Raw genomic sequence first — 21,579 nt, forward strand, 5'->3', positions numbered from 1 at the left:
TTAGATGTTCTATTGGAAAAGTAGTGTAGGTTTATTTGGTGGAAGGCCATAAAAGTGAGAAGAATGTTCAATATGTTGGTGAAGTGGTCTTTCTGTCTGTACAAAATATGTTGTCTAGACCCTTATTGTTTTGTGACTTATTTACTGTAATCACTTCCTATGGCCTGGATGCCTCCAATCTTGCTCCCTTTACATTCAGTCAGGATATTGTGCTAGACTGATCTTCAGGGCTGCCCGGGGGGGGGGGCGCAAGTGGGGCAATTTGCCCCGGGCCCCGCAGGGCTCCCCACGAGAATATAGTATTCTATAGTATTGCAACTTTTTTGTATGGAAGGGGCCCCCGAAATTGCTTTGCCCCAGGCCCCCTGAATCCTCTGGGCGGCCCTGCTGCTCTTCCTGATCCATCATTCTGACCACATCAACCCTTTGTTTGCCTCCCTCCACTAGCTCTCTCATCTTACAAATGTTACAGAGAAAGTGGATGAGAACTAAGTCAAAAATGACACCCAGATTATGTGCCTGAGATACAGGCAGTGTGCTTTCAAATTACTGTATCTGGGGTGTTTTACACCTGCTAGAAAGCAGTATAACATGCACATGAACAAACCATGCCTTATACCAATTTATCCTTCTACACTAAGAATTTTCACCAGTGTGACTTCATGGGTGGCTCATCACCAATGGCTGAAATATTTGACTTAAGTGTAGATAAGCCCTCAGAGTCCTGACCCCAGTGGTCTTTTTTGGTTCATAGTTGCTCTATGCAAAAGTATATTATAATGGCCATAAATAGGTCCAGATATTTGCCAGAAGAGGCTAAACTCTTTAGATAACAGATACCTGAACTAGTATGACTCGAAATTTGTCAAGACTGTCTCATTGAAAGTCTGTGATCCTAAGTTGTCATTTTTTAAAATAAAACTTAGGCTCCTAAGTCACTTAAGCACTTTAGAAAATTTTACCCTAAAACTTTTCTTTGCTCCTGTGTGCATATTTTGTGTGAAACTTCTGTTCACACAGATAAAAGGACTACAAAATGACCTCTCACTTTGAAGAACTGTGATGGCAAAAGCAGGGCATTAGAATGTGGACTATCCCTAACAAATATCTTCCATGTTGACATTATTTCTTAGCCTTGCAGTTCATCCAGACAAAATTAGGATTGCAACAGGACAGCTAGCTGGAGTGGATAAAGATGGAAGGGTGAGTAATAGAGCTGCTGAGGAATAGTTTCTTGTTTGAAAATCAGGATAAAACATACATAGTTCATTCTTTTCATCCCTCGATCCTCTATTTATGATTTGTGTGTGTGTTACATTTAGATAAATATTTAGTTTTCCTGTTTTTAAGGTGACAGTGAATTCCTCTAGCATAAGAAAATGAACACAAATCAAATACACAACTGCACATTATAAAGAGCAGAAGTTTATAAAGCCTGTTTTCATGTGGTATGCATCACATATTTCTGCTTCTCTTTCCCACACAAATGTGGAATTTGCAATCAGCGCAAGAGGGCCATAGGACTCCCACGCTTACTCTAGTCAGTCTTCTCCACAAGGGAAAGAGATTCTGACTCAAACTAGAGGCCCCCATGTACTCTTATGGCCTCAAGGAAAAGGAAACCTAACTTCATGAGCTATGCAAGCTTTGAGGGTTTGGCCAGCTGCGCAGCAAGTTCACCCAGCTGAGTGAGAGTACCCATAAACAGTCCTGCATATGGCTGTTAAACTGGTCTTTTGGAATTTAAATGATCAGTTCATCTTTACTAAGTTAATATCGCTAGTATGACATACAGTAGAATTTTATAATGAACATGGTCCAAGTAGTAGATGCACTGTAAATAAGACCAATCCTTAGACTTTGCAATTCATCCCATTTTGCTGCAAAGAATAATTGTGATTTTATTGTTGGTATTGTTTACAGTTATGATTTCCATTGCACCGTTGTTGAAGTAATCCTTTTAGAATTGTTTTCTGTCAACATCATGATTTATTATCTTTTTGTGGTGAATACTGACTTTATTCTTAAGCCGTACTAAGCCATTCCATCGTGGGCTATGGCCTTGTCAAATATGTGAAACCAAGCAGGTTTGGGCCTGGATATCAGTTGGATGGAACATCACCATGGAAAAAGCTGCAGCAGGAAGGGGGGTGTAGGTGATTCAGTACTCTAACCTGAGTCAATTCTGAAGCATTAACCTGATTTGATGCTAGGATGCACTGCAACACTGTTGAATGTGCCATCTTTCGTATGAGATAAAAAACCCAGGTCTTTTTTTTTTTTTTTTTTTTAAGTGTATATATAAGTATATATGAATCAGGATATTGGCCAAATTTTGACATGGGTATTTTACATTTTGCCCTGCATTTTAAATTGAACAATGCTGCTCTGTTTCCATCCCAGAGGTAATAGGTAAAGCAGTCGCTGTACAGAAGTCTGTAAATCTTGCCTAGAATCCTTTGAGATTAAAGGTGCTATATAAATGTAAGGTGTTACTGTATAATTATTTATCTTCACTTCAGTCAATATTTACTTTACAGGTCAATAATTCGTGGTGTTGACATCAACAGAAGTCAGTATCTGCTTAATGTAAGATTAAATCTGCATGTGACATTTTAGCCTTCAGTAACAGTTTTTATCAAATTGCTTTTACTTAGTCTTTGCAGCCCCATGTTAGAGTATGGGACTCAGTGAGCCTGATGACACTGCAGGTTATTGGCCTCGGCACTTTCGAGCGTGGAGTGGGGTGTCTGGATTTTTCAAAAGCAGTAAGAAAAAAATTGCATTTTTTTAATAATTTACCATACTGTATGTAAGTCACACAGAAACACCTGTAAGTGTTATATGTACTGTGGTTTTCTAGCTGAACTACCTTGGGACTAAAGCATGTTTGGAAAGTTAAATGACTCAGGCCAATGAAAATAGTTCTAGGAAAACCCCCAGGAAGTTACACATTTAAAATAGTGGCAGCAAAATAGCACAACCAATAAGCAGTTTACAAGAAATATATAGAATAGAAATTGAGAAGTCCGTACTGCATTTCTGTTTCAACACATGTTGAAAGATTTGTTTCTGTGAGGAAGTTCATGAAGATGAATCTTGGCAAGTTCTGATGCAAAGTATTAATTTTCTCTCTGCGTTGTACTAGAGTTTCGTCCTAGTACAGGAAACAACAAAACCCTTGCTTGCACCTCTGTCTGCTTAAGAAATAATGTCTTATCAGCTCTTCTTAATGGCAAGCATAAACGTTTTTAAAATGTAGACCAAATACGAGCAATCTTGTTATCTAGGCCATCAAAAGTTTGTGACCAGAAAAATTGTTGTTAACTTTAAGCAAGCTGTTTCATCTTGTTAATTTTGACTATTATATAAAACAAATATAGATTTTGCTAAAATCATTTGTCCAGCCTGCCCCACATTTTTTTTAATGGAAAAATCTTATCAAATCTGCTGAATATGGAAAAAATATTAAACTCTGGAATACCTTTTTTATTTCAAAATCATAATTGTGCTTCCCATAATATTTGCCAAATATGCATACATTAATCATTAGTTTCCTTTAAGTACACCCACCCTGAAAAATTAGTCCAAATCAGTGATTCTCAAATGGATATTGACCCCACTGGTTGAAAATCAAATACAGTGAAATTCTGTGCCCTGTAGATGTGGAAACGAAGGGGAATAGAAGATGTTGCTGTCCTGCTCAATCTGGTATCCCCTCTTCCTATCCCGTCCCACTTTAACACCATCTCTATTCATGGAAGAGGAAGCCAGCTGCCATCACCTGAGAACAGAGTACAGTTGGGTTGGGAGGAGAAGGGAGAAGTGCTATCCATAGGAGCTCCTCCTTCTCACCCCACTGCCGACTCTCTCACATTCCAGCCCACTGATCACCCCAGCACCTGCATCAGGCCCCATATTTCTGCAAGCAGCCCATGGCAACCAGCTCCCACCCATCAGCAGTCCCTGACCTGCTCTACCTCCTCTCCACCAGTCTTCTGACCCAGTGCCCCATCTGTTTCCATCAGGTTTTCCCCATCCTCAGCAGTTGAAATCAGCTATGGTTTCTTGGCAATTGCACAATTCTTTGTGACTGCAAAAGACTGTGGAATGTGGATAATTCATGGCAAGAAGCCATGCCTAGGTTTTGTATCTTAGCTGGGAAAATTCTGATAAATACTGAACTAAAAGAATCAACAACTCCCTGTTCCAAGTAAAATCTTTCATTCTCTCATCCCATACCTCTTCTTCAGGCAAAGGCCTGTGCAAAAATATAGACCTTTCAGCGTACCTTGCCAGGTCAGTGAGGAAAGTGACTTCTAGAGTCCTGGGTCAGGGTGGTTTCTCAGCTGTAGCCAGATCTAAACAAAATTTGAAAGGGTTTCCAGTAATCGGAAATCCAGAAAATGGAAGAATTTCCTTGTCATAATCTTCTTTAAAGAGGACATAGCAGTAATTTGCCAGATTATCAATATTATGAGGCAGTTTCTTGAATAGAAGAAATAATAATTGATTGCTTGAGAGATGTTAGCACTTTGCCCTTGCTTATGGAGGTATTGATTGTGTCTACCAATAATAGAGCCGATGTCCCACCAGCAGGATTTTATTTCTCAAATTGCAGCCCAAAGCTTCCCAATCACTCTGCAGAACCTTACGGAGTGAGTCTGGCTGAATCAAAGAAGCTAATCAGAGACGACTTTGTTTAGTTCATAAGAAACCATTCTATATCAGGGCGAGACAAACACAATCTGATCTATGAAGTGAATAGAACGTTCCTTACAGTGAGAAGCACTCCTGTGTGTGTGTGTGTGTGTGTGAGAGAGAGAGAGAGAAGGGGTAGCTCAAATTAATCAGATGTTCTACTAACCAGAACGATTCTTTTGATCGGGACTTCCTAGATGATGATATGCTGGAGAAGAGTGTTTCTTTGCTTCCATCATGGCCATGGCATAAGATTTCAAAATTCTTTGTCATAATTGATAAAAATCACAAAATACAGTTTTTGTCACCAATGCTGTAGCTCTTCCAGCATGTTTAATCTGGTGCAGATCATCTGAATACCTAAGTGAACTGCTAAAAAGGTTGGGAGGGAAGGTGTGTGTATGAACCACTGCAGGAGTAGATGATGATAAAACATAATCATAAGATCACCCCAGGCTATTAACAGTTGCCCATCTGTTGTACAATATTCTCCTCCAGAGATTTCAGAAATCTGATTGGGTCCATTAATCTGAGGGTGGCACAATAAAATAGATTCTCTACCCCAAAGATAGTGCCTAACCTCAAAGTAAATGAAGTTCATGCTCTTACTCTGGCCAAGTATAATCTTTACTCCCCAAGTCACCTGTACTATACCTAAAATAAAATCCAGAGTGCAGCCAGCTTCATGTGTAAATCTGTGAACCACCTGTGACTTTTCTGTGGTTGTCAGAGGCCAGGACATCTTGAGTCAACCAAGAAGAGTCATTGTTCTCATGGACGTAATTCACCCAGGATAATTAGCCTCAGTGACTCTAAGACTAAGTTGATTCCATGGTCAAATTTGGGAACTCAGCCAGGATATCCTAGATACAGAGGGTGGGCTGTACACAACTACTTAGTCCCATGTTTAACTTGCTCTATGACACTTACACTAGTTGGCCATGCTGAAACATACCCAGTTTTGAGATGATGATCTGCGTTTAAGATTACATGCAGTAAGCACAGCTACTCCACCTCCCCAGCCAGCCTGTGCCTCAGATTGGATTTAGTATCTCTTTGGTAATTAGCCCAGATATCTCCTCAGTATCTTCAGTATATCACAGCAAGTTTTCAGTACACCTCTACCCCGATATAACGCAACCCGATATACCATGAATTCGGATATAACGTGGTAAAGCAATGCTCCAGGGGGGCGGGGCTGTGCGCTCCGGATCAAAGGAAATTCGATATAACACGGTTTCACCTATAACGCGGTAAGATGTTTTGGCTCCCGAGGACAGCGTTATATCGGGGTAGAGGTGTAATTCATTCCTTGTATTAAACGGCAGAAGCTGTTGTGAAAGGTCCCTGCCCCAACCAGTGATCTGCATTCTGAGATAATTCCCCATTTGAACCCAGTGGGGCTGATATCCAATTCCAAATACCTAGTCTAGTCCTCATTGGTTTATTCTTTCATATCTGCTATTGACCATCATTATGGCAGTTGAGGGACCTACTGCTCCAAATTACTTCTTCCATTCAGGCTTTTCATATCATCATCCAATGGCAGCATTCTCAACTCTCACATCCATCGTAATGTGGTTTTTAAATAAGCACACCTGCCATAAGTGTGTATGAATAAGGACCTCCTGGTAGGGTGCCAAAGCCATAAATAGGACAGTAAAGATGTCATCTCCTTTTATCCCCAGTTTAAAAAAAAAAATCTCCCACAATTAAGAAATTAAATAAATAAAACAGACTAAACTGGTGCTTAGTTATGCTGCTAAAATTAATATTGTTAATTATGTTTAAGTTATGCCCTCAAGAAGTGACAAAAAAAATTTGCTGTTAAAAAGAATAAATGTTCACCTGCCCCAGCATATTGTAGAAACAAAGTAGTACAGTTTAAGATAACACCATTATTTCCTCCAGCTCGTTATAGCATACAATTATAGCCCACAGAGCTGTAAAATGCTATTTCAGTGTCATACGTTCATAGCCTCTGAAAGGCCTCTCTTATACCTATAATAGTTTTCTCTCTTATTTTCTAAAAAGTAGAGAAAAATGACATCAAAAAAATCTTAGAAGAACAGTAAGGGCCAGCATCCATTTTTTTAGTGCCATTTTGCAGCTGCAGCTTAGACCAGTTAGGGCCAAATGTTCAGGTTAGCCATAATAATCGAACAATAACACATCATTCAAAAAGAACAGGAGTCCTTGTGGCACCTTAGAGACTAACAAATTTATTTCAGCATAAGCTTTCGTGGGCTACAGCTCACTTCTTCAGAGCTGTAGCCCACGAAAGCTTATGCTGAAATAAATTTGTTAGTCTCTAAGGTGCCACAAGTACTCCTGTTCTTTTTGTGGATACAGACTAACATGGCTGCTACTTTGAAACCTGACATAATTTAAAAAAAATCATTTCACATCCCAAACATAGCTGTCATATGGTGCAGTATAGGGACAATAAGCAGGAAATACCCTAGGGCCATATTGTTCTACCGATCCCACTAATCCCAATGAGAGCAGCGCATGTAACCAAAGCAAGAATAAGGCCTCTTAGTTTAGTTTTGTACACCTAGCATTCTGTTTCAAATTCACTTTTAAAGAGAAATTTTACTGTCACCTGAAAATTGTCATAATCTGTTAGTGAATGTAGTTGGGACTCTAGGAACCACATTTAAAAGAAAAAGAAGGCCCCAAATCTGTTCACCAATAGGTACTTAAATGCCTGATTTTTATGTGGTGCTACAATAATAACTCCCCCCAATGTTCATTTGTAAATACTGCATATTTGTGCCCCAAGGATCCTGGGCCTGTCTTTTAAAATTTGGCCCTAACTATGTTTATCGTTGATTCTTTTTATTCAGTAACTTCTTGTTGTGAAACATTTACACTGTTTACAGTATGTAAAACTTAAATGCTAAGTTGCTATTGCAGAGGGAGAACAGACATTTAAATTAGATAGCTAGACATGCTCTTACTTTGATAATGTATTCTGTGCTTCAGTTTTCCTATCTGCAAAATGGAGCTTCTAACAGTTATTGCTGTGAGGTCTAAATTGGCTATGTATACATGGCTTTTAAAATATAAAACAAGATATATATGCTAAGTGTTGATATTATTGTTACAATTAAAGAAATGAACCAAGAGAGTTGCATGTTCCATATGAAACTGACAAGGAAAATATTTTCCAAATGGGAAGGGACAAATGTGGTAGATGACAAAACATTTTGTATTTTATGCTTCCAACACAGTATTGCAAACAATAGGGTTAAAAAGGTATTGAAAGGTGGTGGTGAGGGGGAGTTGACAATGCCTGCTTTCAAATTCTACCAGAATACCATCTAAAGTGTGTTTTGTTTGTTTATTGGGAAATGATACTAAGATGAATTTAGATTTCTCAGTTCCAAGTATAAAGGAAAATATCCAAATATATTAAACTTTTGCTTATTCATATAGACAGTATTTATTTGTGCATTCTAGTGATTTTGAAATATAGTACTGCTGTGTTTGGTTTTAAATCATACCTTGTCCTATTTTAAAATGTGATATGACAGCATTGTCTGTGGCTTTCTTTTTAAAGGATTCAGGTTCTCATTTGTGTGTGATTGATGACTCTAATGAGCACATGTTGACTGTATGGGACTGGCAGAGGAAATCAAAGGTAGCAGAGATAAAGGTAAATAGGACACTTTGCTTAAGCAAATATTTTGAGATTTAATTTGTACAGCACGTGCAGTTTATTCTCATGTGGCTATCTATGTATGCATCTGGTGCACTGAGAGGCACAAATCCAAAGGGCATCTTCTTTCACCCGAGAAGCCCCAGTGTATAGTATAACGCCACCACACACTAATTGTTATTGATTTTATATATGGGGATATGAATATTTGAACATTATTTTTAAAATAAAATTTTAAAGGATTTCAAGTATAAAGACAATTAAAAGCAAAGTGACTCCTTAGGGGGAGAAAACTTTTTTCATTAACGTTTTTTCTCTTTGAAGTACTGGGAAGTTTAAGGGTCCAAAGGATAAATAAAATTTGCAGCTGTTTTTTGAAACTGGCCCTTCTAGGTTTAGCCAAAATCGACAAGCGGGAAGTCTTACTCTTACACTGTCAGCTGCCTGCTATGTATCAGCAGCTTTCTCATCCTCTTTGTCTGGAAGCCATGAACATAGCCATGAACATAAGATAAGGATAAGTAGTTTAGAGCTGACGCGATAGCAGCCAAAACTGACTACTGAGAGGGATTTTCTGGCTTCCGGTTCTCTGATATTTTGATTTTGCCGTTTGTTTTCATGGAAACTAATGTTGTGTCATCGAGATTCAGTTATGTTTGAAAATATTACTGTCCTGATTCTGCTTCCACCTTTGTTTTACACTGCTCTAACTCCACTGGTCTCGGTAGAGTGTCTTCTGTTTTATACCAGAATCGGCCCTTAAGTTTTAAAATATTTACCATATGGCACTACAGTATTTTTCTCTTTTCTAACCCTTATTTCCTTCTGAAATGGGAATGAAAAGATAATCTCTAGATTGAAGTTGCTGCCTGCCTGATGAGATGTACAATATTCATCTATTTATAGAGCTTAAGGTCAGAAAAGACTATTAAATCTTCTAGTCTGACCTTCTTTACATCACAGGCCATAAAATTTCGCCCTTTTACCCTGTATTGGACCACAACTACTGTTTGGCTGTAGCATATCTTCTGGAAAGACATCCAGTCTTGATACAAAAACAACAGATGGAGAATCCATCACTTCTGTAGGTCAGTGGTTTTCCAGTACTGGGTCGCGGAATGTAAGGCACTGGTCACGGCAGCTCTGGTCAGCACCGCTGACCGGGCCATTAAAAGTCCCGTTGGCGGTGCTGCCCAGCTAAAGCAGGCTAGTCTCTGCCTGTTCTGACACCGTGCTGCGCCCAGGAAGCAGCCAGAAGCAGGTCCAGCTTCTAGGCAGTGGGGGGCCACTGGGCTCGGGCGCACTGCCCGAGCACCAGCTCCACACTCCCATTGGCCGGGAACTGGCCAATGGAAGCTGGGGGGTAGTGCCTGTGGGCGAAAGCCTTGCAGAGCCACTTGTGTGCCTCTGCCTAGGAGCCAGACCTGCTGCTGGCCGCCTCTGGGGTGCAGCGCGGTCCGCAGTGCCAGGACAGGCGGGAAACCTGTCTCTGCACCCCGGCTGCGCCGCTGATTGGGAGCTGCCGGAGGTAAGCCCGTGCCTGAACTCCACTCCCCCAGTTCCCTGCCCCAGCCCTGAGCCCCCCCTCAAACCCGGAGCCCCTTCCTGCACCCCAAGCCCCTTATCCCTGGTCCCACCCCAGAGCCTGCACCCCCAGCCCAGACCCCTGACCTCCTCCCACACCCCTGCCCGGAGCCCCCCCAAATCCAGAGCCCCCTCCTGCACCCCAAACCCCTCATCCTCAGCCTTCACCCAGAGCCCTGCCCCTCTCCCACACCCCAACCCCTTGCCCCAGCCCTGAGCCCCCTCCCACACCCTGAACCCCTCATTCCCTGCCCCACCCCACAGCCCGCACCCCAACCCTCTGCCCTAGCCCTGAGCCCCTCCCACACCTCAAACCTCTCATCCCCAGCTCTGTTGGGTCATGGGCATCAACAATTTTCTTCAACTGGATCACCAGAAAAAAAGTTTGAAAACCACTGCTCTAGGTAGTTTTCTCCAATGATTCATTATCCTCACTATCTTTTTTTTTTTTTTTTTTTTAAAGTGCCTTAGTTCCTATTTGGATATGTCTGGTTTCAGCTTCCAACCATTCTACCCAGTATTTTCTCCCCATGAAAGTACTTATACACTGTATAATCAAGTCACCTCTGTTTTCTTTTTGATAAACTAAACAGATCGAGCTCTTAAAGGCTATCACCGTATGGCATTTTTTCCACTCTTCGAATCATTTTTGTAGGTGTTTTTCTGCACCCTCTTCAGTTTTTCCAACATCCTTTTAAAATGTGGGCACCAGAACTGGATGCAGTATTCCGGTATCAGTCTTACCAATGCCATATACAGCGGTAAAGTCACCTCCCTATTCCTACTTACTACTCTCCTTTCTATACATGCAAGGATTGCTTATCCCTTTTTTGCAGCAGCATAGCACTGGGAGGTCATGTTGAGTTGTTTGTCCACTATGACCCCTAACTCCTTGTTGAGCATCACTGCTTTCCTGGATACAGGCCACCATTCTCTAGGTCTGACCTGCGTTCCTTGTTCCTAGATCTATAGCTTTGCATTTGGCTGTATTAAAACTGGCCTAGCTTTCCAAGTGCTCCAGATCACTCTGTATGACAGCCCTTGTAACAGGGCAAGCTCCTCTCATTCCCTCACCAACAGTCTCTGGATGTCTGTGAGTTATTCGTTAACTCTGCCAAGACACCATCACAACCCCCGAGCAGCATTTCTACCTACCCTGTCCTTCACTCCTCAGCCCTTTCTGCAGGGAGAGGAAGAGGAAACAATTTCACCAGCTGAAGAATTCGTTTCCCCTGGGCTCTGCTAGCCCTCTCTCTCTCTCTTCCCTTTTGCATTTCCCTCCTGTGCTTTTTAACTATCCTCCCAGCTAGTGCTAGAGTTAGCTCCCTCAGCCCACAGTCTGATTAGGTTTACTCCATTCCTCAGTCAAGTCTTCTCTTGGAGGGAGCTAAGCAGTGCTTAAGTGACCAGAGTGTTGGGGCAGCTGTTAGTTCTCAGGACTTTCACAGCCCTGTCCTTTGTGTCATCTGCAAATTTTATCACAGTGATTTTATATTTACTTCCAGACCATTGATGAAAATGTTGAATAGTGTCAGGCCTACTGTCGATCTTTGCAGAACACCATTATAAACACCCCCATTCAAAGATGGTTTCACACTGGCAGCTATTACACTTCTACTCCGATAAAACGCTGTCCTCAGGAGCCAAAAAATCTTACTGCGTTATAGGTGAAATCATGTTATATTGAACTTGCTTTGATCCGCCGGAGCGCGCAGCCCCGCCCCCTGGAGCACTGCTTTACCGCGTTATATCCGAATTCGTGTTATATCGGGGTAGAGGTGTATTTCCAGATATATCAATTAGCCGGTTCTGAATCCATTAAACATAGGCTTTATTGATATTGTATGGTGCTAACTTTTAATCAGATTTAGGTTAAACATTATTTTGCTCAGGATTGATTTCAGACTAACTGGCCTGTAGTTACCTAGGTCATCCTTCTCGCCCTTTTTGAATATTGACACAACATTAGTAGCCTTCCTGTCTTCTGGAATTTCCCTGGTATTCCAAGATTTATTAAAAATTAACATCAGCAGTTTCAAGTGTTAGTTTAAAAAAACCTCTTTATATTTTATAAATGCTTTTGGTTTCTAAATTCTATAGTACTTCAGTCCTGGAATCTGGTATCTTGAGGTTTTTTTTTATTTGGATGGTCATAATTATTTCTTGGAATGCAGGCAAGTTGTGCCCCAGAGTTTCCACTTGGGGCCTGATGCTGCAAGTTGCTGAACCACTTTCAACAGCCATTGGCTTTAGTGGGAGTTAAAGGTGTTCTGCACCTTTCAAGGTTGGGCCCTAAAATCTAATAGTTATATGGTCTAAAGTTTGTGTGTGCATACGTGATTATGTACATACTTGTGTGGTTTCACATATACAGTGAAATATCATTTAAGTTGCCACCGGTGTCCAACAAAAATCACTATGGTCTTCTAATGACACTGAATAAGAATTTATTAAATACATATGGGGATAGTTGGGATAGTCTCGTGGGTCCTTATTCAGCAAAGCATTTAAGCATATGCTTAAGTCCCATTGAAGCCAATGCTTAAATGCACATACTTTAAGGTAAGCAAAGATGTGATTAAGTGCTTTGTTGAATCGGCACCGGAGATTGCCTTCTAAAGGTATTTTCTTGTACAGGTTTCACTGAACTTATATTAATTACTGGATAGCAGAAGATTATTATCTGAAAAAATTGTAAAAAAATGAATCTGTTGTAAAATATCTTATGAGTAAAATGAAAGATTATTTTAAAATTAATAAAATAATACAATTCACTTAGCTATTACTATACAGTAAAGGTACATCCAACTTGTGAAAAGTTCCAATCTATTTAAAGTGTCACAAAGGGGCTATATTTATTATCTTGAGTTATGTAGTTTTTTCAGAGCAGGGGGGAAAGAACCAAGTGTATTATGATTGGCTGAGCTACCTCTATCATAAATCCATTATCCAAAACAATGAGATGCTCATATGTGTCTTGAAATCAGACAGCAGCAAGTTTTTGTTATTTCATCCACAAAAAGTCTCTTGTGTTTTTCCTGTTTTCTTTTGCAAAAGGCATTCTTAGAGGGGGGAAAGAATGCTATGCCAAAGGATCATTTCAGATTTAATAAAACCTCTCTTTCTGGCTACAAATCTTATTAAATCTTTCAGAAATGTAAAAGACAACAGCAAATTAATATTTATTCTTATCCAAACAGATCTGTGTGTATGTTTTTATATATATACATTTACACTCACAATATTCGATATACTCTTTTATCTATGTAAAACTGTGTGTGTGTGTAAAATAGTAAATTAATATCCATCTGAATAAATATTATATTAAGCTCATGGTTTCTTTTATTGTTTCTATAGACTACAAATGAAGTTGTGCTTGCTGTAGAATTCCATCCAACTGATGCAAACACAATCATAACTTGTGGCAAATCTCACATCTTTTTTTGGACCTGGAGTGGCAATTCACTAGCAAGAAAGCAAGGGATTTTTGGGGTAAGAAATATTTTTGCACTAGGCCAGATTCATAAATGAGTACAATTGGAGTCAGTGGAGTTAGCCCAGGGGTCAGCAACCTTTCAGAAGTGGTGTGCCGAGTCTTCATTTATTCACTCTAATTTAAGGTTTCACGTACCGGTAATACACGTTAAAATGCCCCCATGCGCCCCCCGGCTCCCCCCTCGCCTAGGGTTACCATATTTCAACAATCAAAAGAGAGGACGGGGGGGAGAGCCCCACCCCCATCCACTCCCTCCCACTTCCCAACCCCTGACTTCCCCCCTCAGAACCCCCAACCCTGCTCCTTGTCCCCTGACTGCCCCCTCCTGGGACCCCTGCCCCTAGCTGCCCCCCAGAACCCCACCCCCTACCTAAGCCTCCCTGTTCCTTGTCCCCTGACTGCCCTGACCCTTATCCACCCCCCCACCCCCAGACAGACCCCCGGGACTCCCACGCCTATCCAACCACTCCCTGCCCCCTGACAGGACCCCCAGAACTCCCAACCCTTCCAACCCTCCCCCTGCTCCCTGACTGCCCCCCAGGACTCCCCTTACCATGCCCATGCCGGTCAGACACTGGCTCCACGTGGAGGCAAAACACGCTGCAGGGCTGCTGCGCGCACAGCCCCTCCCCCGCAGAATGCTGAGGCAGCGGGAGGGGGGGAGCTCCGGGAGGGGCAGCAGAGGCAGCGGCTCACACTTCTGGGAGCCGCAGAACCCAAATGCGGTGAGGGGGGTGCCGGGGGGCGCGCCTGCCCGGGCTGCAGCCCGGTGTCCCCCCGGGGGGGGAGGCTCCTGCAGCGCATGCATGCGGGCGGTGGTCCCCGTGCACCTCCCGGCTCCCCCCTCGTCGCGCTCGGGCTCTGCGGCTCCCGGAAGTGTGAGCCACCGCCCCTCCCGGAGCAGGCTCAGGGCTCCGCACCCCAGCGGCTCACACTTCCGGGAGCCGCAGAACCCAAGCGCCGTGAGGGGGGAGCCGGGGGGTGCGCCTGCCGCCGGTCTGGGGTCCCAGCCGCCGGCCCCGCTCAGCCTTCTGCCGGCCTGGGGTTCCGTTCACTCAGCTGGTATCAAGCTAAGCAGGGCCGGCGGCCGGGACCCCGTCTGGCAGCTGCGTGCCAGGCAAAATCGGCTCGCGTGCCACCTTTGGCACGCATGTCGTAAGTTGCCAACCCCTGAGTTAGCCACTCCTGCCAGCTATGAATTTGGATCACCGTCCTTATTACACATGTTGGATGGAGAAATAAATTATGAAAACTGGGAACTATTTTTTACACATGCGGGTGTGCATGTGTCTGTACAATTATACTCTAATTTCTCTTGCTGTTCCATTTCAGAAATATGAAAAACCCAAATTTGTGCAGTGTTTGGCATTTTTGGGGAATGGAGATGTGCTCACTGGAGACTCAGGTGGGATAATGCTTATATGGAGCAAAACTACAGTAGAATCCACGCCAGGAAAAGGACCTAAAGGTACAGAACACTCACAGTTAATCTTACAGCATGGTGTTATGCAGAAAACATACGTACAAAAGATTGTGTTAGGGTGACAAATAGAAAAATAAACCCGTCCATAATATGTACAGTGCTTTCTCTCCTGAGTTTTGCAACGGTCATTATCATCATTGGGCTTGATGTTTAAATTCCATGCCCTGTGGTATGCAGGAGGTCAGACTAGAAGATGATAATGGTCCCTTTTGGTCTATTAATCTGATTTCTTTTTTATAAAATTGTATTGCAAAAACAAACCATGGTGTTAATTGGTTTGTCTCTTTTGTGTCAGTATGCATATGAAAATGCAATTTCACTCCCAGGCTAGGTCTACACTACCCGCCTGAATCGGCGGGTAGAAATCGACCTCTCGGGGATCGATTTATCGCGTCCTGTCGGGACACGACAATCGATCCCCGAATCGACGCTCTTACTCCACCAGCAAAGGTGGGAGTAAGCGCCGTCGACGGGAAGCCGCAGAGGTCGATTTTGCCACCGTCCCTACAGCGGGGTAAGTCGGCTGCGATACGTCGAATTCAGCTACGCTATTCGCGTATCTGAATTTGCGTATCTTAAATCGACCCCCCCCTGTAGTGAAGACGTAGCCCCAGCTACTGCTAGAATCATTTGTTAAAGGCTGGGAGAAGCATTCTGTTTTATCTGGGATTGCAGCCATAGAAATGTCTATAATCCTTCCTAGAGTGGCAGAACTACAGAGGGGGATATAATAGCTTTACCAGAGGGTCGAACCCTTAGCAAGTGATAAGAATGATAGTCATCACATTGCACCATATGGAATGTGATCGAGAAATTCAGTGGTATAAATGCTTCAGTATGCAAGGGTGCCCAGTCTTTTGGACCCAAATGGCTAAATTGGCTACATGCCAAGACCCCAAGAGATGCTTGTAAGTTGCTTATAAATTTGCATAATGATTTGTATTAAAAGTATCTATATACGACAATAGCATTTGCTTGTACATCTCTACCTCAATATAACGCGACCCGATATAACACAAATTCGGATATAACGCGGTAAAGCAGTGCTCCGGGTGGGCGGGGCTGCGCACTCCGGCGGATCAAAGCAAGTTCGGTTTCACCTATAACGCAGTAAGATTTTTTTGGCTCCCGAGGACAGCATTATATCGGGGTAGAGGTGTATTTGTATCTTTCTTGATAGGAGCCCAATCTTAGACAGTGCTGAGCTTCCACAACTCCCATTGACAAGCCCATTGACTTTACACCTTGCTGGATATGTTCAGCGCCTTGCAGGATTGGGTCCAAAATGAATAGAAATTATTGTGTTTGAATTTCCCAGCAATAAAAATGGTGCAGTTAATCAGACTTGTCCTCACCCTATAGTTTCAGGGAGGCTGCAGGCTCACTTTTTTAGTACTCCGTGGACTACATTTGGCTCTTGACTCATGTATTGTGAAACCTTTAAAGTCTCAAATGAATATCCGTCATAAAGAAAGCTTATATTAAGAGGACCTGTATGTAATGAAAAAAGTGTAGTACAGAAGTGTAGGAGTTAACCAAATAATAATAGTTTCTAACTAAGCAGGTGCTCAAATCCTGACACTAAACTATACTTTAAATCCCATTTGATTTGGCATTTGGGTTGAACTTGTTTTTTAGGGTGAGCTTTTTGTTCAATTAAAATAAAAGAAGAAAAATGAATTGCTACTAGACATATGGAGAACTAGCACTGTTGAGCCCTCAGGTAGCTTTTAAATTCAAGGATAATTATTTTACTTGGCAGCTATTTCAAACACTCTGTTTTCCTGGCATACCAGTTTAAGTCAGTCATATAAGAAGCAAATCTTTAACTTAAAATCTATTTTTGTAGGTAAATCTGTTGTTGTTTTTTAAAAAACCACTAATTGAAATGGAAAAATAATTAAGAAAATATTAAATGTTTAGTTAATTTTATAACGTCTGTGCAAATAGCTTTTGCCATGATCATCTTTAAAAGTTTTTGCCCATGATGGCTGGAGTATTTCATACATGGGCTTAATTGCTTTTTTTTTTTAGTTAGTTAGTTTACCATGTTGGATTGGTGATGGGCTTTTACATAGGTCCTAGACACCCCCCCCCCCTTTTTTTTTGTTTTGGTGGGGTGTGAAACCAGATTTAAAAAACCTGTTAACTTGCGCCCTACAAACAGTTAAGTAAAGTTGATATCCTCTGCTTTTCTTAGTTTTTAAGAAAGTATTTGAAGCTCTAGAAACTTGCCTTTTTATATTACTTCATATAGCAGGTGGCAATTCCCATCTATTTGAGCATCTGTGCTCAAAATATAGTCTGAGTAAATATGATCGCACAATAACTGCCAACTATATCCAAGACCATTTTTTCTTGTTTTTTGTATTTTGAAAATATTTTTGTGAGAAAAGTGTTCACATCGGTAATTGAAAGGCTTCATAGCATTTTCGACTGCATCATCGGGTCAAATTAATCAGGAAAAATCAACTGGGCCTGCAAAGTTCCAAATACTGCTATATATCTTACACAGTCCCCTCTTGCAGACATCTAGAAAACGTGCCCATTTTGCACTGACAATATGGAACAATTTGAAATTGGCAGATATGCTCTTTGTGGCTCATGTGCCTTGCCTAGCCTTCAGGCTAAGGGTTTATTTTAAGAAGTGCTCATATAAGAGTATGTTATACATCTGTGCATAAGGAAACATCATATAACAGCAGACATTTAAGAAAACCCAATTCTTCAGAAGTGAGAATTAACCTCTTCTGGAGGTTAGCATGTAGTGATTAGAGGATGGGACTAGAGATTGGGAGTTCTGGGTCTTATCCTAGCTGTGCCACTGAGCGACCTTAAGTCACTCAGGTCATCATTTTCAAACTTGTGTGCCTAAAGTTAAAACTATATTTAGGAATATTTTCAAAAAGTGGTCTAAATAAAGTGGAACTGTGGGTGACCAGCATCTCTGAAAATCAGCCCAACTTCGTTTAGGTGTTTGATTTTAGGAATCAAAGTTTGAAAATGTTAACCTTTGTACCTCATTTTCCCCCTTTTGCAAAGTAATTCCTTACCTCCCACTGAATATATAAGCATTATGGAATGCTACTAAACATTGGCCAAAGTTTTCAAACTTAGGTGCTTGATGTTAGGCTCCTAATCTATATATTTAGACACATAAATAGCAATGGCCTAATTTTCCAAGATGCCAAACACCAATAAATCCCGTGGGTGCTCAGTACCTTTGAAAATCAGTCCCAGATTTAGCAGGGTACTTATGCCCACTTCACATGGCATATATCAATATCAAAGTGGCTCTTGATTCAGTCTTTAGGTCAGCACTTTGGTTCGCACAGAAAGGATTTGGTGTTCCAAATATTCTGCTGAATCTGGTGCATGATCTTCATACCAGTGAGAGAGTGCACGTAGGTCCACAGCTTTTGCCATGTTTCTGCACAACCTCAGTTGTGCAGCAGGAATGCATTCTTGCCCCAGTACTATTCTGTTGAGCTTTCAATTGGATATTTGGATTTTCCACCCCACAAAAATTTTAGAAACAACCTCACAAAATAATCATTCAGGTGAGCAGATCTTTGTTTAGTCTTCTAGTTTTCTGTAAAAAAAACACTACCACCTTTTGTTTGTAATACTCATTGGAACAGCCTCAAACACCCAATAACATTTCTTATTGTACAGTGCCACTTAGTTCTTGTTCCAAAATGCAAAGTTTTGTGAAATCCAAACTGAAAAAAAAATGAGTGGCATTCATTATATTTTTTCATGATTGTAGGTGTATATCAAATAAGTAGACAAATCAAAGCTCACGATGGCAGCGTGTTCACACTATGTCAAATGAGGAATGGAATGCTGCTAACTGGAGGTGGGAAAGACAGAAAAATCATTCTGTGGGATCATGATCTGAACCCTGAAAGGGAAATAGAGGTAAGAGAGGAAGCACAACCCCTCCCCCCTCTCCCCACCCCCACACACTTATGTCAAGAAACTGTACATAAGGAAAAAATCAGTAAGTCATCAGAGTCTGGGATTACAGTATTTCATTACTTTTTTGAATTATTTTTTGCTGTTTTCCATTTATAAATCCAGTAGTTAATTTAAAATATATATATATATATAAAAAGATATTAAGCCTCAATGTAGCTTTGTATTAACTATAAATGAGGTTCAGATACTAATCAGGAAGGAATGATCAGAAATTTCCTGTTTCTTCTTCTCTGAGCCCTTCTTGGCTAGATTTTACTCATCCCTTTAACAAAAAAAATGTTATTTAGCAACACCTATCTTCCAGTATCCCCACAACAAAATTGCCTCTTTGGAGAGAAAAATATGGTTCTGGTCAAAAGCAAAGTAACTGAGATGTAATCTCATCACATTTTCCTGTACACTGTCAGATAGCTAATGTCCTTTACATTTGATAGATTGCTTACAGAATACACAAAAATATTCTGTACCTAAGAAATAATGATTGGTGTGAGGAGGTTGTTTTAACATCATAGTTACTTTAACAGTCATCTGCTTGATCAAAATTATTTACCACCATTTCAAAGTATGGTATCTGTACACAATTTTGGTACATAGCAAATCCAAGCAAATTGTGATTACTTCTCTAAAATAAAAATTACACTTTGTGATATTTTAAAGCAGCTGTAACAGCCTGCCACTGGTACACTATAGTGACAAAGGTACAAGGAATAGTTTATCCCTTTTAGAAATTCTTTATAATACTACTTTGAATTGTATTTTCTATTTAAACAGTATCAGCTTATCACAATGATGAATTCACAGCATTTTGGGAAACTAAATGTAGCAGTTAAGCAAATGAATCCCCACAATCTTTTTTTAAAGAACTGCCTTGAAGCTAATTAATTAGTGTATCTAATAAGTAAACACCAACTGAGAGAGAAATATCTGTTACACTTGGTAAACAGTAATTTGAGCAATATTGATCATCATCTCCACATTCCCTTTGCTAATGTGCCATGTACTCTGTACATAGTAATTATTTTGTGTTGAAAAATCCTGCCAGTACCGTGAATAAATAACTTTCATAGTGATTATTTTACTTTTATGGCTATTGTTCAGATTAATAATTAAACAGAAAAGGAGCACTCAGAATAGGACAACATATAGTAAAATAGAACAGCATTGTGTAATACAGTTTAAACATACAGTAAATAAAAATTATTATAGGCTAAAGTAGTTGCTGACAGAGCTCATGAACATCCATCAAAATTTAATAAAATAAGGACGCATTTGCTAGAAACAACACCATTTTTCTTTCAGATTTCCAGTGTCTAGTGTTTAAAAGTGCAAACATCAGATTCTGTGTGTATAATCCAGTGGTGGACAATGTGTGGGCCGTATGTGGCCCACCAAGGTAATCTGATTGCAAGCCGCAAGATATTTTGCTGACATTGACCGTCCACAGGCACCGCCCCTCGGAGCTCCCAGTGGCCACAGTTTTCTGTTCCCGGACAATGGGAGCTGTGGGGAGCGGCGCCTGCAGGCGAAGGGGCCGCAGGGACGTGCTGGCCGCCGCTCCTCACAGCTCCCATTGGCCGGGAACAGAGAACTGCGGCCACTGGGAGCTGCGGGGGATGGTGCCTGCGGACGGTCAATGTCAGCAAAATGTCTTACTGCCCACAATCAGATTACCCTGATGGGCCACATGCAGGCCGCGGGCCACCGGTTGCCCACCACTGGTATAATCTCTACCTGCATTTAGTCATATAGAGCTGGCTCCTAAGTCATTAAAGCACTTTTGAAAATGTTACCACTCCTCTTTATTATCACCATGTATTTTTAGACAAATAAATGAATATACATTTTCTCCCTATCCTGGAAGTAGCTTGTTTGAGCATGCTAGATTCTAATGGATCTTGACATTAATAGCTATTTTTTTAAATTAAACCATAGCTTATTTATAACGTTATGACACTTATATACTAATACCCTGATTTTTTTTTTCAAAGATGCTGAGCACTCTCAACTCCCATTGACTTCCTTGGGTATCTGTGGGCATTGTTTGTCTCTGTATCAGACCATAAGGTGACAGATGTATTAGAAATGCCCAAAGGGTTGCCTTTTTTTAAAGAGGGGTGTGTGTGTGTACATGAATAGATAGACACACAATAACTTAAAAAGTTGAAATAAGAATTAATCAGCCTTATGTGTCTGTATCGGGGCTGAACTAAATTATAAAGACCTGTTTGCTCAGAAGATTTTGCAAAAGCATAAATTACTGAGCTGTCCCAGTTCACATTTAACTTTTTCCACAAAGTTCATATGTTGAGTTAACTGCCTTTATTTATCAAAGCAAAATGCACATTACGGCACTGATCCTGCAAACTGTTACTGAACTTTACTTAATTGTACACACATCACTGAGATCAATGGGACTATCGACATACATAAAGTTAAGCACCCACCTAAGTGTTTTCAGGGATCTTGTATATATTCTTGGGTGAGAAAGTGGGGAAACGTATTTACAGAATGATGTATATATCGTTGATTTGGGGTCAAGTCCTTGTGTATGTGCCTGACCTGAGTGAATAAATGGGCTGGGATTAGGGTGATTCTTGACATCAGTCAGGGTGGGTGGGGAAGGCCGGGTGGGGTGGGGGAAATAGTCTCTTCCAGCAAAATACAGCTCCT

General features: G+C 41.1%; 1 protein-coding gene across 2 annotated transcripts in view; it reads left to right on the top strand.

The window, feature by feature from the left end:
* The window catches only part of EML4 (EMAP like 4), a 156,444-nt gene that overhangs the window by 94,187 nt on the left and 40,678 nt on the right, over window positions 1-21,579 (top strand). The window contains exons 10-15 of one of the 2 annotated variants that reach the window (XM_065402276.1): window positions 1,134-1,203; window positions 2,658-2,768; window positions 8,267-8,362; window positions 13,307-13,441; window positions 14,778-14,913; window positions 18,698-18,849. In XM_065402276.1, coding sequence (XP_065258348.1) covers window positions 1,134-1,203; window positions 2,658-2,768; window positions 8,267-8,362; window positions 13,307-13,441; window positions 14,778-14,913; window positions 18,698-18,849 — 700 coding nt within the window. The remainder of the gene's footprint in view (window positions 1-1,133; window positions 1,204-2,657; window positions 2,769-8,266; window positions 8,363-13,306; window positions 13,442-14,777; window positions 14,914-18,697; window positions 18,850-21,579) is intronic. The other variant, XM_065402277.1, reaches the window with a different exon arrangement.

This window comes from Emys orbicularis, chromosome 3 (genome assembly GCF_028017835.1).
Source record: "Emys orbicularis isolate rEmyOrb1 chromosome 3, rEmyOrb1.hap1, whole genome shotgun sequence".
In the NCBI taxonomy this organism is placed as follows: domain Eukaryota; kingdom Metazoa; phylum Chordata; order Testudines; family Emydidae; genus Emys; species Emys orbicularis.